We start from the raw sequence: 16,043 nt of genomic DNA, 5'->3' as shown, positions 1-16,043 counted from the left end.
TATATATATATATATATATATCATCTAACAATCAACTCGTATGGAAACCTGTTATTATAAGTCTTACAAGCAAACATACCCCCGACTTCTTTAGATTAGTGGAAAAATCATTTAAATACCTGAATAAGTATAGTACAATATTTAAAAAAAACTCTATAAAAATATCATACTGTATAATGTCTAATCTAGCACGGACAATACTTTCCACAATTAACATAAAAATTAAACAAGCTCAGAATATTCCCCTTCATGCAATACATAACAAATGTAACTGCCAAAATAAAATGAATACCCTCTTAATAACCATTGCATGCACAAAGACGTGATATACGCTTGCACACTCACGCAATTGCTGAAACATGCAAACAACCAATCCCATGGAGAATATTGTCAAAGCATTCCGGGCACAAGTACACATAGGAATGCTTATGGTCAGGGTTCTGATAACAACAACAGCAACAACAAGAAAAACAACAACAACAACAGCAACAACAACAACAAAAACTACAACAACAACCAGAATATCAAATCTAATAATATAATTCCCAATAAAAACCAGAAGATTAACCAACACTTGCGTTATACATCTTCAGGTCCTCTCTCAACTCAACTTCCCAATACTAGGATGGATAAACTACAAAAGAATGATAAAACATTGAAAACATTCACTTATATAGGTGCAACCTCAAACTAAATAAAAATAAGAATTTCAAACCACTTGCATTCATTCAGAAATGAAAGGTCGCAAAATAATCATAATAATCGTACATCTTTAACAACATTAATCAATAGTCTGGAGCAGGGGTCGGCAACCTACGGCACGCGTGCCACAGGTGGCACGCCAAGCAATTCTAATGGCACGCCGAGCCTCCAAATCTTTTAAACTTCATACAGCCAAAAGGAAACAGTTCTCCTTGGAATTATGAGGATATCTGCGATCTCTTGCGTACTCTTGCCACCTAAGTGCATGCCCACAACAAGAAAACGCGTTTTATTTTTGTCCGTGCGAACCGTAGGCGTTAGATGCTCCATGCTCGTTCAAAGTATGTTCTGTCAGATACTATAATTTTGAAATGCGTTTTGAATTGAGTCTGGTGACTCAGTCTCACCGACCCAGATGAAATACAACGTAGCGTGAGAGAGTTGCAAATGTAAAATTTAGTCAAAAATCATAATAAAAAAATCTAATAAATATATAAAAAGTAACTTATCAGACGAAAATAAATGACCATTAAGTAAATGAATGATTCCTCTACAAAAATCAACAATAAAAATAATCAAGAATTCATAAATTTGGAAATTAAAGCAATATTTTCAGAGATAGGTTGATAAAATCCGCCCAAAATTTCAACGAATCGCCGGAAGTTTTGTTTACATCAGCAGCAGCGCTGACATTTGAAATCTACGGATGCCTTGAAGTGTATATAAAATTTAACTTGAAATTATAAAAAGTGTATATGTAAACCAAAAAATCTTTTGACTATGATTATCTTAATTAAAATAAAACACTTACCAGTGATAATAACAACACGTGTAACATGGAGTTTATTTGTTTTTGTTTAAATTTATTTTAATATTTATACAAATAAAAAAACAATGCCGGAAAAAAAGTTAAGAAAAGTATATAAATTTTTATTTGTAATTATAAAACTTTTGTTTTTAGCTTTTTATTATTATTTAAGTTTTGTAATGAAACTAAGTATATGCTACCATATTCAAAATATGATAAACCTTATTAGGAAACAAATTATTTTTTGGTAGTCATTTTTTTTTTCAATATCTGTCTGGCTGTCTGTCTGTCGTTCGTTTAGCAGAAAGAGAGAGAAAGAGTGAGAAATGATTATAATGTTCTGGAACAATATGTAAAACCCCTCCTTTTTTCACACTAAATGACACTATTTACCATCCCTTGTGAAGAGACGATGACTGGCAATGGGTCATTTTGGGGTTAAAGCTTACCAAAACAAAACAAACTTCCATTTTTGTTATCTCCCTATACTGTAACTCTCTAACTTACCACTTACCCTTTCTTTCACTAAGCTTGTCATAAATCTGTCATCAGCTCTAAGAGAGATTAAAAACACGTGGACTCTATTTGAAAAAAGGAGAATGTTTGTTGTGAGTACTTTAAGCTTTAAATAATGATTATAAATAGAAGGGATAACTTTCAGTTTATATTTTTTTTTTGTTTTTAAATATTTTTACATGTTTTTTTTTTTTCGTAACATTTACTAAGTGTTCCGATACAGATAAAATAGCTATTTTAGCAGATCTTCGAAAGAGCAAATTTAATTTTAAGGGAAAGACTAAAGAAACTTTAATTTTTTTAGCATGATAAAAATAAAAAAATTACACAGCTCATAAATCTTTTTTAAAAAATAAAAGAATGTACATATTTTAAACTTTAGCGTTTATTTTAAAAATGAAGGGATAAAGGTTTAAAAAAAAACAACACATTATTTTATTCATTTTTTTATGATCTTTAAATAAAGATATAAATTAGAGTGTTCCGAGACGAATTTTTAATAGAAATTCATACTTTCATACTTTTAGACAGAGGGGGGGGGGTAAAAATAAATAAAAGAAGTATGAAAATGAATTTTTCAGAAAATAATTTTATTTCCATTCGAAAGAGCGTAGAATTTTACATAAAATCTGAAAAAATGAAAAGGATTTGATGAATAGAAAAAAAATTATCGATTTTTAAAATCATAGAAAATTTTCAAGAATTTACAAATTTACAAATTGAAATTGAAACTATTACGTGAAAACGCTCACGCGCAGTAAGGAAGCTTTGACTTTTTTGTGATATTTTTTACGATAAAATTAATTATATGAGATTTTATTTTAAAAAGTTTTACTTTTCTTTAAGAAAAATCTTTCCTAAACACAATGAGCTAAAAAAATTTTGAAAATTATTAGTTTTAAACATTTTATTTGCTGTTTGAAATTGAGGGGTGTTAAATTTAGGAAGGGTGCTAGAGTTACAGAATTGTTCAGTGGTCAGAATATGAATACAAGATAAGGAATATTTGCCTTTCAAATTCTTGAAATTGTACTTTTAATTTTCAAGCTCGTAACTGGGATTAGAAGAGATGAGCAATTTCGATCATCTTCATACTAAACAAAATGGTATGATTGGAGGAATACGTGGATGAAATATTTTTTTTAAATTGTGAATGCCACGCACGAATAGGATCCTAGCTCGAGCTAATCAAAACCTTTAGACTTTTTCTGGGACACCCTGTACATAATTTTTCTCCACAATTTTTATTAAAATGTATCCTGGTTCTCCCACAGCAAAGGCAAGAATAATTTGTTTGGTATTTTATATATATCATAATTGATGTTTACGTAATTAGGCCTATTTATATTTTCAGAATACCCCTGCTGTTAGATATGACTGAAAAGAAAAGAAAACTTGATCATCGCCCATTTCAAGACAATTGGACAATAGAATATGGATTTGTGGAACAAAAGGATCGTGCTGTTTGTGCTTTCTGTTGCGAAAGTGTTGTGTGTCGCACATCTAGTGTACAAAGGCACTTTCAAACCAAACATCAATCTAAGTTTAAAACTTCAGAAGAAAAAGGTGAAGCCATCAAAAAAGCTATTTCTGGTTTCAAAAAACAAACTGTTATTTTGAGCCAAGCTGTTGGAATGAAGAGTAAAGCTACTGAATGTAGTTACAAAATAGCCCAGTGTGTGGCTTTAAATGGTAAACCTTTTACAGATGGTGAATACATCAAAGAAGCTTTTTTGAGTGGTGCTGAAGTTTTGTTTCGTGATTTAAAAAATAAGGACATTATACTCTCTCGAATTAGAGAAATACCAGTCTCTGCAAGATCAGTTGAGAGGCGCATATCTGACTTGGCTGAAAATGTGACAACTAAGCAAACAACTGGATTAAAGCAATCCCTTGTATTTAGTGTCGCTCTTGATGAAAGCACCGATGTAAACGATGCGTCTCGCCTAGCAGTGGTTGCAAGATATCTCGAGAATAATCACATTTATGAGGAGTTGTGTTGTTTATTACCCCTTCATGATACAACCAAAGCAGAAGATATTTTGTGTGCATTTACTGGTTATTTTTCTAAACAAGACATTAACTTGAACAAATTATTCTGCGTAACAACCGATGGTGCTGCTGCAATGGTTGGCAAGAAGAAAGGATTTGTAAAACTTCTGGAAAATCATGTTGGACGCAAACTGTTAAGTTTTCATTGTATTATACATCAGGAGGGCTTATGTGCAAAGACCTCGTCTTTGGATTTGGTCTCTGTGATGAAAACTGTTGTTGAGATAATCAACTTTCTTATTTCTCGCTCTTCATTGGTTCACAGGCAATTCAAATCGCTTCTACAAGAAGTTGAGCGTGAATATGGAGATCTTCTGTTATACAACAATGTTCGCTGGCTTAGTCGAGGCAAAGTTTTAGCTAGATTTGTTTGTTGTCTTGAGGCTATTAAGATGTTTCTTGATGAAAAACAGAAACGATTCCCTCAGCTGAATGATGAAAGCTGGTTGTTGAAGTTGATGTTTATGACCGACATAAACACACATTTGAATGAGCTTAATTTGAAATTACAAGGACAGGGACAAACAGTCCTTGATCTTTTCAGCTATTGGAAAGCGTTTACAATGAAACTTGACATTTTTACCCGTGACATCAACATCAAAGCATTTAAGTACTTTCCAAATGTGAAAAATCATGCAAATCAATTCGAAGTGAACACAGATGAGCTTCAGGAGTACGTGAAAGCACTCAAAGCAGAATTCGAAAAACGAAGCCAGGACTTCTACATTCATGGATCCTTATTTTCATATCTGATTAAGCCCGACATGCTTGATTTGACAAATGCCCAACTGGAACTTTTTAGCTGGATGGACATTGATGATTTTGAAATGCAACAGATTGAATTTAGGTCTTCAGAAATATGGACATAAAAATTTGCTGAACTAAGAAAGTCTCTGGAAGATGAAAATTTTGAAAAGTCTGGTGCTATTCTGAACTGTTGGATCTCCCTCCCAAGCTCATTCATCTGTTTGAAGAAAATTACTTTTGCTCTTCTCTCAGCTTTTGGTTCAACTTATTCTTGTGAGCAAATTTTCTCTCACATGAAAGCAGTGTTGTCTCCACGTCGAAGTCGTCTAACACCTGAACATTCAGAAAACTGTGTTAAGCTCAAAGTTACAAAGTATGTTCCCGACATTGAGGAATTGGCAAAGACCATGCAAGGACAAGGGTCCCATTAATAATAAAAACTTTTCAGAAACAGTTTTTTCACATTATTTATAAACTTTGACATTATTATATATTTTATGAAATAAATATAGAGAACAGGTATATTGACCTTGATCGTTATAAATAATAAATGTTGGCACGCTGAATAATTTGAAACCCTAAGTCGGCACACGCTAAACAAAAGGTTGCCGACCCCTGGTCTGGAGGATAAGAAAATTCCCTATTCAATTAAATAGACTATATACTGGAAAAAATGAGATCATACACCACATGGGTCAATTTTGTTATCTTTGTATATCTGAAGCAGTTAACATTATCACCTTCCCTAATTATATAATAAATGCTAAGAACGAACTAACGTCTAGATGTAAACACAAGACAAAATTTAAATACAGCTAACTTAAAATAAAATAACATACATTTTCTGTAACCCTGTAAATGTGTGAAAACATAACACTAAATACATATAACAAATACTTATAACTTTTTAACTAAAAACTAAATTATATGTCATGGTGTTTTTTTGTCAGTTAAGTATTATTATTAATATTATGTTATTTTTTCAGTAAAGTATTATTATTAATATTATAATATTTATAACACATTTTATTAATACGCCTAGTATTACTTTTGCAGATTACTTTCACAGATTATTATAGTTACTAATTTTCAGTTTAATATTGTCATATAAAGGATATTGTCAATACATATAAATTAGCAAGACTTTTACTGTTTATATAAGATAAGATAATTTTGAGTTGAATTGATTTGAATTTATTTAAGCTGGAATTTCTACTTGACATGGAATGATTTTGATTTTGCGTTCTTTTTTCTCCTCTCTTTCTGCATGTGCGCTCTGACCTACTTTCGCCATCTGCCCTATTTTCGCGGCCTGTTATTTTATCTTAGTTTTCTTAGTTCCTCTTAATCTGTCTCTATTTCTACTCCCTCTATTTCTTATCTTTTTCATTATCATTCTCAAATTTCTATCTCTCCCTATTCCTTAATCTATTCCTTCCCCTTTATTTAATTTTATCTTCTCTTCTATTGGCTAACTTTTCACGCGTAAGCATTTTCTTTTCTTTTCTTTCTTTTACTTTTATTTGTATTTTTATTTTTATTTTATTTTATTTATTTATTTATTTTATTTATCCTTTTCATTTTTCATTTTATTTTTATTTTATTTTATTTTTATTTTTAATTTTTGATTTTTAAATTGAAAATTTTTCATTTTTCTTTCATTATATCAGTTCAGTTTTCCTCCTTTCTCTCTGCATATGCCTGGACGCTCTGACCTACTTCCGCTATCTAACCTATTTTCGCGAACTGTCATTTTATCTTATAAAGGTTTGTTGACTTCGTTTTCTTAGTTCTTCTTACTCTGTTTTTATTTCTACCTCCTCTATTTCTTATCGTTTTATTATTATTCTCAAATTTCTATCTCTCCCTGTTCCTTAATTTCCTTCCCGTTTATTTGATTTTATCTCCTCTTCTATTCGCCAACTTATTACGCGTAAGCATTCTCTTTTCTTTTTTTTACTTTTATCTTTTTTTTATTTTATTTTATTTATTTATTTTATGTATTTATTCTTTTCATTTTTCATTTTATTTATTTTTTAATTTTTAATTTTTAATTTTTTCAATTTAAAATTGGTCTTTTTTCATTTTTCTTTTATCTTTCAATTCAGTTTCTCTTAATTTGTGTAGCCTGTCTATTGAAAGCGGTTTTATTTTATTTTATTTACAATTTGAAGTTATTTTGGAATGGAATTTGAATCCATATAATTATCAAAATATTATATATATATATATATATATATATATATATATATATATATATATATATTAAAGTATATGTTTACTAATAAACAGATCAACCAGACCTATATACATGTTTTTTACCGGACTCGTTAGATAAACAAAGAAAATTTCTCCATGAAAATGCCTACTTCATACTATTACCTTGTGATGTGGATTACTCAAAATACAAATTGGATTATTTTACCACACTGCTATTAAACACATTGACTTCGGATTTTACCATGCAACTAGGATGTGAATTTTTATATCCTTTTCATTAACTTGCTTTACTCTGATATTTAAACACTTAAAATAACTTTTAATTATCATTGTCTATTTTGCACTGACTTAAGCAAATAAGGTGTAAATCAGTATAAATATTTGCTACTACTTACTCCTCTGGAGAGATGGAAGACATAGAAATCCTATAGGATTAAATGAACAGCAGTAACTTTTACTGCAGCACATAGACGTACGGTTAGTGCGTGCAACCGGCTTAAAGAAGGACTAGCGAATTTACCACCAAACCAGGCGAGTGTAAGCAAATTTAATCGTCTATCGAATTTTAGACAGTCTCTAATTAAAACAGTAAGAACGAGCATGCAAAGGGGAGACAAAAAATTCAATATCAAATAATGAGGATGTCGGAAGTAGAAATATAGTTTATGTATTTTTTATATGGGTTTTATTTATCTTTTTTTTTGTATAAAATCAAATAAACAAACACACAAACAGACAAACAAAAAATAACCCAGGATTGAAAATGGCAAAAGAAAAGAGTTCATAATGGAGAAGTAAAAGCGGTCGCCTTTAAGTCCACAGGAAAAAGGGGGTGTAGTTACGAGATGGGGTCAACAGTTCGTTTAAAGGTTCTCCCGCACGGTAAATTCCGGTCGAGTATCTGCCGGAATACACAACACAAAAGTTTGTTTGGTGGGAGATAGAAGAGGAGGAATTCACAAATCTGTTTCTCGTATAAGTCCGAATCGAGGATTCTTATTATTTCCATTTCGGGGTAATATGTCACATTTCTTTGTTTTCTTCTATTTTCATTGTGCTCTCCGTTCGTTTTCCTTTTGGACGCCAGTAAAAAAGAGGGAAAACATTCGTCGTTCTTCGTGTCTAAGATTACACCGCATAACGTTTTTCCCTTATTAAGGTATCGTTAGCTTTTTCTCCTCTCATTCTACGAGCCAAGAAACGGAAAAAAATCGCCGTCCTCCTTGGAGTATCATGTTTGTTCTCCCGGCCTCCTCCGGGATTCGGACCGCGACAATATATACATAAAAAATGTAGACTATCTAGAACATATGCTGTAGTAGGGCAGGTCGATTTTGGAACCCCGGTGAGGCAATGGTGATGATAGTTGGGGTTTGACATAGAAAAGACCTACACAAAATATTTTTCTCAAAATCGATATCTTTTCTTGAGGAAATTACTTTAAAATTTGAAAAATTGAAGCGATTAAAAGTATTTCGGTTAATTATCACGAACATCCCGTCATCAAAACAATCCGTACTGTTAAGAAAATGGAATCATTATTTAGAATATATTTTAAACTACATTTCTAAATAAAATGAGTGAGGATAAATAATTAATAAAATATGTATTAAGTGTAAAGGCAAAATTATGCTTTGTAAATAATAACGACCAAACTTCGCTTTTTCATTCAGGAAGTTTTGGGGGTGGAAACATTTTAGATTTCACCGTCGCAAAACACGCTCGTTATTGATATTGAACATTGACGTTAGTTTATTATTTAATTTGAAAACATTACGATTTAGGCTAAATTATTTCGAAAGGAAAAACGAAAAAGACTTGTTTAAAATATATTTAATTACATTTGAAGTGTCTGCAGTGAATTTAAACATAGTTATTTTATCTTTTTAATTTGTTTTTCTATTAGGTTGGTGCAAAAGTAATGGCAGTTTTTGACGTTCAAATGCACGTCAGAAATATTACTCTGCACCACCCTAATATTTCACATCAAATTCTATTTGAATTTTTTATCAAAATATAGTAATACTCCAGTTTTATATTAAAACAAAACAAATAAAAAATAGTCCATACAATTTTATTCTACACATTCTTTACGAAACATAACCACGTAAATTTTCAAGTTTTTCTACTTAATAAAAAATGCTTTGCAGAAAATTAGTGCCAATTTTTTATTATTTTTTTATTTTTATGGAGGATTCGTTTTTAAGCCGTATTTTTCTTCTAAAATTATAGTTTTAAAATCAGATAACACACAAAGATTAATACACGTAAATACGGAAACTCTTTTAAAGGCTTTTCGTAATTTGGGCACCTATGTTATTGTGCTCAAATACCTTTGTTATTTAGAAATCCATTCTTAATATGGGAAAGAGGTTGTATTGTAACTATTCTGTACTTTAACCTAAAAAATTTATAAACAAAAATTTCATAAAAATTAAATTAAATTTGAAAATACTATTAAAAATAGCATAGTAACATATATGCACAAGCACTGGCTTTTCAAACTCTAGACACTCGTTTAAAATTGCACAACTACAGCAAGAATGAATCTCTTTATGGATAAATTCATGGTGTCGAAGGAGGAGCTAAAATCTGCTAAAAAAGTCTAAACTAAACACTACTATGCCTCTGATTTGGTTTGATCCTCTTTCTTCAATACATCTAATTCAACTCTACAAGTTTTTCATTATTTCTTATGAAGTAGCACTTATATTCTTACGTATGAAACTGGAAGATAGCCTAATATAATTTCCATCAGTTATAATCTATTTATTTTACTTTTCATATTAGAATGTCAGTAAAAGCACGACGTTCAGTTTTAACCCGTGGTTCACAAAATTTGCTGGTCCACCTTGTCATTTGTATGAAACAGTACCCCTAACTTCACGACAAGTCATCCAGTTTAGTTATTTCCTCGTAAACAGTTATCCCCACTTAAAAATAGTGAGATTTCTAAGTTAATTACGAGGGAAATAATTAGTATTCGGCAAACAGTCAATCCACAATTTTCCTTGTTAAAATAACATTATATAGGACAGAAGGTCAATATATTTTGTTATAAGATGGCCAAACAGATTGACAGGAAATATCTTTCAGCAATCAAAGTGAAAAGAATGAAGGAACAGCTAGACAGATGGTTTAATATATTTTCTTGTAGCTGTAAATTTCCTGTCTTGAGATGTGATAGCTTTGCAGTAAAGTGAAAGACAGAAAACTGTTAAACAAGGCACATGATCTGCACTTGTCCTCTTAACAAGGAGGTAATATTAATTCTATAGATTCTCCTGCAATTATGTTCCTTTTTTTGTGGAAAATAAAATAATGTATTGGTATGTATTATGTAATCTGGCTCTATTACATGCACATTTTCAATTTTCAGGTTTCACTAGAAGAACTACCATTCACATCAATGTTTAAATTAATTGATGAAACAACAAAAAGCCTAACAACATTTACTCGTCCTTTGGGTAAACTTTGTATCAATAATTATCAAGATTTGCCTCAAATAGAATTCTAAAAAATTAGTGTCCCTCCTGATCATCATTATCTGACAACAGAAGAAACAAATAATTTAAGTGTGAAGACCAGAGAATACTTTTTGAGTATGCTGTTGGCATTTCTTGTGGAGAAGTTCACTTAGAAAATTGGGACCTTGAATCAAGGAAGATAGCTAACATAAATCACAAGATTAGTGTAATTATTGACTAGAGTTGTCTATCCTCAAACACTATGATAAATTAAACATTTTGGTCAAATTTATCATCCAAGTGTATGCAGTTAGTTAATTTTAAATCAAAACCGACAATATTTTTTTTAACCAACAAGAGTATATTTTAATATGATTTAGAGAACAAAACAGTTAACTAAAATCCAAATTACTATTTTAAACTGTTCAAAATATAGTGCTTTTGAACTACTTCCGTTAAATATAATATCAATGATAAACTCAGATAAATTGGATGAGAGAGAGCGGGACATTCAAACGATTTTGTCCATTAGGTAAATAAATATTTATCCATTAAATTTTATTAGTTTTCTTAATTTACCCAAACAATAGTTAGTTTTATTCATATTACATAGCAAAAATATAAAAAATAAGTGTTTTAAAGTAATTGTTTTGCTTGTTTTTTCTTGTTTATTTTTCCAGAAATATTGAACAACTGAAAAAATAAAATAAAAATAAAAAATGAAAAACATTACTGCTATTAATTTTGCAGCCACACACTGGTCAAATTTAATTGATTTTTCTAAAAAAAGTTGTATATGGGCAGGAAACTAGATATAGAAACATTGTGCAAACAAATTAGATTTTCATTTTCCTCAAAAGGAAATTATAAAGAACAATTAAGTTCTATTATAAGTTGCCTCTAATAAAAAATTAAAATACATGGTTCTGTAACCCTAAAGAGAGGCCACATCAGACCTGTAGGGTTGATGTGACGTTTCTTTTGGTTAAAAGTAATTTTTTGTTCCCGGACGATGATCGGGTTGAAGGAATAAAAATTATCATTAATTTTTTTTGTGAATAAATTATGAGCTAAGTCTGTTGTTGAGATGGCGGCTGCAAAAGTGCCTTTGTAGCGAGAGGTTAAATCACATTCTAGACTTCAAAAGCGAAAAAGAATGCATAAAATATTTTAGCCAAAATGCACAGGCGTTTGATCTACAATGGCCGAAATAATAGTTGTGCAGTAGACGGAGGGGTGGGGATTTCACACCCGCAATTGGCAAAACTATGAGCCAAGTTGATCTGTGAATTTGACAAGTTGAAAAGTCGGGTTGTTTTTGATCTGAGAGAAACACACGCAGTGACTTGGTATTATGTTTTAGAACAAAGAATAGGAAAAAATGAATTGTCCGAAATTTCAAAACAATAATATGACCTATCGAGAATTGTCATTTGGTGAATCAGGTCGAACGAAAATTGGAGTTATGAAATATTTTTGCTCGGATGGGAAAATGTGTTGTCCGATAAGTTCAAAGCGACAAATGCATTCTTGGTCTTTTGACGTAAACAAAATGTGTGATATAATGGAATGGCCGACAACCAGAACTTAATTCAAAGATAAACTAAAATTCCTTTGAATTATCAAAGTGAAAAATGAGATCAATAGATAATTTTAAAACAAATAAAATCGCGTGATTTGCTTTAAGTCAAAGGAAAAATAATTTTCCTGGATATGAAAAAAAATTCCATTAGTAAGCCAGGGAGGAGTTAATTAATACAACGTGTAAGTTGGGCGTTAATTAAAGGAGGAGTAAGTCCAATTTTGGAAATGGACCAATGAAAAAGGGCCCTGTCGAAGTATAATCAACCAATCAGAAAAGGCCCCGTCGAATTATAATCAAGCAATTTGATTGGTCGATGATGAACATGGGTGTCGTCATCATTCCATAATTGTATTATAAAAGAAATGAAAAATCAGAGATTAAGTCAGAAGAACAGAACAGAGAAGAAGAGAGAGTCCGGAATCAGAGTCAAAGAGAGCTAAGTCGAGTTATCCGTCTCGGCAGAATCACCTCTCCTCTCTCTCTCCCCCTCGCTTGTTGCCTGATAACTCAACGCTTATAACGTGTCGATCACTTAACGAGAATTAAGCAAAGTCCGCGATACCGACCAGGTATTTCAACAACAGAAGCTCAGTTGTAGAACTAACTGCTTGCTTTAATTAATTGTCAACTATATGTATATGGTGTAAATATTTCTTTTATGAATTTCCGAAATATATATTATATTAACCAACCTCCGGAGTTTTGTTGCTGATGTGCGTTGATCCCTATATTTGTATATTTCTTTATTTGCCATTTGTGACACCGTATCCGTCAACGAACACCCAGAATAACTAGACGATCCACGGAGAACAGGCCTTGAGGACCGAGCATCCGAGAAGAATCCCCAACGCCTTAACGAAGAACTCACTGGGTGACGCGACGTACTAACGGTTGGCAGACCTGGTTGCCCAGTCGACATATCATAACTGTACCGACCAGGGTGCAGATCATAACTGGGCCGCGATCAGGGATCAAGGACGTGTAAGGTCACACGTTCAAAGGTCACAGTTCTGTAACTTGTATCAAGTTGTGATATTGTGTAATATATCCCCACATATCTTTTTGAATTGTGAAACTCAAATGACTTAGTTGCTAATTAGCTTTTTTTATAATTTTAATTTAATCAATGCAGTAAAAGTTGAGATATTTTGCTAGTTTTGATTCATAATCAAAATTATAATTCATGTATGTATTTTTCTTTCAGTGTATTTTATATAAATATATCAATGTTAATTGAATATTTTATAAAAATAGTGGCATTTACAAAGTCATTGTTTTGAAAAAGGCTATGAAAATAAAGGATTTTAAGCGTTTTTCTACGCAATTTTTAAAATTAAATGCTCAATTTTCTGTTCAAGATGGGAATCTAATTTTTGGTATATGTTCCTATCACATCAAATCCCATCTATCATCACCAGTGGCATGTTGATTTTCTGAAAAAAAGTTGCAAATCAATCTGCGCTAATGCTGCAGTAAGGAGAAAAAGAGCCGAAGACCCTAGTGATGTTTTGAATATAATAAACTAGTTATAACAACAGTTTCATTTCATTCGGACAAAACTCTAAGAAACGGGGCCTAATTAGAGTTGGGGCCCGTTTTTATGGGTCACCTTGTATATATATATATATATATATATATATATAGCAACTAAATCATTACAAGTATCTGTTCACACTTTGGATGAAGATTTATATTTAGTATTAGATGGTGAGTGTAATTCTAGCAACGTTATCGCCGATGTAACATCGGACATTGTTCAAGTATATCCCACTGAACTCTTCTGCATGGAGGATAATGTACGAGGTAATACCCAGGTCCCAGTGACATTTTTCTGGAGTTTGAATAATTCTAATTGCAAAGTGCTCAGAATATTTACCCGCGCAAGGCTAAAGAAACGAAAGCATGTTTCCTTGTAGATTTACGTTCGAAATTCCGTTCCATGTTCGACAAGGAAATCCCCAAATTTGACAATATACATCTGAAAAAGGTCAGAAGGTTAATTAATCGAAACCTTGCAAAAAAATAGACGTAAGATGAGAAACAATAGCTTCTACAATACAAATAATACAAGGAAGGGTAAAATGTTCCCAGAATTCTTACGAGATTTTTCTGCAAGTTCGTAAAAGAAATACAAATGCTATCGCTGAGACGCACTATGAAAAAGGTAAAATAATTAAAAAATAGGTACACTCTTCGATGACGAATTTGCTTGAAGTTACATGGAGAAGATACCGTTTTATCTGATATCTATAATATAAAGCGGAATGTCTGTGTGTGTATGTGTGTGTGTGTGTGTGTGTGTCTGGTCACGAATAGGCTCCTATATGGTTGAATATTTAAAAAAAAAACTGATTACATATAATGATAGAAGATGTACGAGACACAGAAATGGGTATATTTAATCTGGCAGAACAGTGCTTCATTAAAATTGTGGGATCTGCGTTCGCGCCTCGCCCACAAAGTATGGAAATAAAAAATTTAAAAATTAAAAAAAAAGCGTTTACAAGTGTTTTTAATATAGATGTACAAAAGAATACTTTGATAAGTATGTTTTAACTTTAATAGGGATAGTATAATAAAATTGTGGGGTCTGCGTTCGTGCCTGGCCTTCATAGAATGGAAATAAGCGCAAACTTTAATAAAGACTTTTCATATCTATCTGCGTAAGTATACTTTGATAATTATGTTTCAGTATGAAGAAATATGGTATAATAAAATTATGGGGTGTTCGTTCGCGCCTGACCTCCGTAGAATGGTAATATGTCACAAAGTTTAACAAGGTTTTTTAATATAGATCCACGGAATATTGTGATAAGGGTTTCAGTGTGAACAGGTATGGTATAATAAATTATGGGATTTATCTATTTTATTTTTACTTTCATCATATTTTGCTTTGGTTTTGATACCCTCAAATTCGAAGCTATCTCATTACAACCCTTCCTTTTCATAACCTATCATATTTTCATAAATCAGAGTCCATTTTCTGTACGCTGTTTTAGAACCCAGTCAACGACGGGTACCTTTGCTAGTTTTAATATATTCCCTGTAGAGCAATATGTATATTGACATTCCTGGCAGATGATCATTTTCCGTATCAGTACGATACAGCAGGTCATCGTATAGAAAACAAATAAGAAAATAGGTTTCATAAACTAACAAGAAAAGGCCAAGCAGCAAGATATTTTGCAAGAATATTGCGTGGTCAGCTTTCAAAAAATATCTATTAGCAGCGTCTTTTTTTTTTAATTTTCTTCCTTTGAATATTGTAACGATGGTATGAGACAGCCAAACCAGCTGCCAACATTGCCCTGTTTTTTTTATTGAAACCAACCGAGAGCTCTTTTTATTATCCTCGTTGTTCCCTTAAGTGCAATTGTTTGGATCTCTTTAGCACTTGGTTCGACAGGAATATTAGTTAGATAGGACTTTTAGTTCTTTTTCATAAGCCCTGTGGCACCCATAATAAATGGTATGATTGATATCTCTCTAAGATTCCAGTGTCTTTTCATATCATACATGAGACATTGATATTTGGTCCATTTCTCCCTTTCAGCTCTGTTCAGACCTTCATCATTAGGGGCACTCACTTTAACCAAGGTTGTAACTCTCGCTGACATATTCCATAAAACTATATCAAGTTTTACAGCAACATTTTCAAGGTAGGTGGTTGTAGGGATTACATGGTCGTAATGTACGGTATATAAGTCATTTCCAACTGCCCTTTCGGGTTGATGTTCCCAGGATTTGTTGCTACATTGAATGTATAATTGTTTACAGATGGTCCAGTGGAGGTATTTACAAACACCAGCATGTCTCGCTGCGTAGTAGCCATACCCCAAAAGAACATTGCATCATGATACAAATGACTCACATGTTCCGATTCCGTGTGGCAGAATAAAAAAAAAACGGAGTGCGTGATAAAAGAATTATTCTAAAAACATGGAAC

The 16,043-nt window shown here is 31.8% G+C and overlaps 2 protein-coding genes across 4 annotated transcripts in view; one reads left to right on the top strand and one right to left on the bottom strand.

Annotated features, from left to right (window-relative positions):
- Positions 1–16,043, bottom strand: part of LOC145276815 (uncharacterized) — a 475,667-nt gene that overhangs the window by 20,224 nt on the left and 439,400 nt on the right. The gene's annotated exons all lie outside the window — the stretch shown is intronic.
- Positions 820–4,947, top strand: LOC145277061 (general transcription factor II-I repeat domain-containing protein 2B-like). Its single transcript, XM_080128724.1, has 2 exons — positions 820–2,118; positions 3,381–4,947. The coding sequence occupies exon 2, from the start codon at positions 3,400–3,402 to the stop codon at positions 4,945–4,947; it is 1,548 nt and encodes a 515-aa protein (XP_079984850.1). The 5' UTR covers positions 820–2,118; positions 3,381–3,399.

This window comes from Euprymna scolopes, chromosome 5 (genome assembly GCF_053919585.1).
Source record: "Euprymna scolopes isolate OS-2025 chromosome 5, ASM5391958v1, whole genome shotgun sequence".
In the NCBI taxonomy this organism is placed as follows: domain Eukaryota; kingdom Metazoa; phylum Mollusca; class Cephalopoda; order Sepiida; family Sepiolidae; genus Euprymna; species Euprymna scolopes.
The sequence above is the reverse complement of the archived record's forward strand: the minus strand, read 5'-3'. Positions and strand labels throughout refer to the sequence as shown.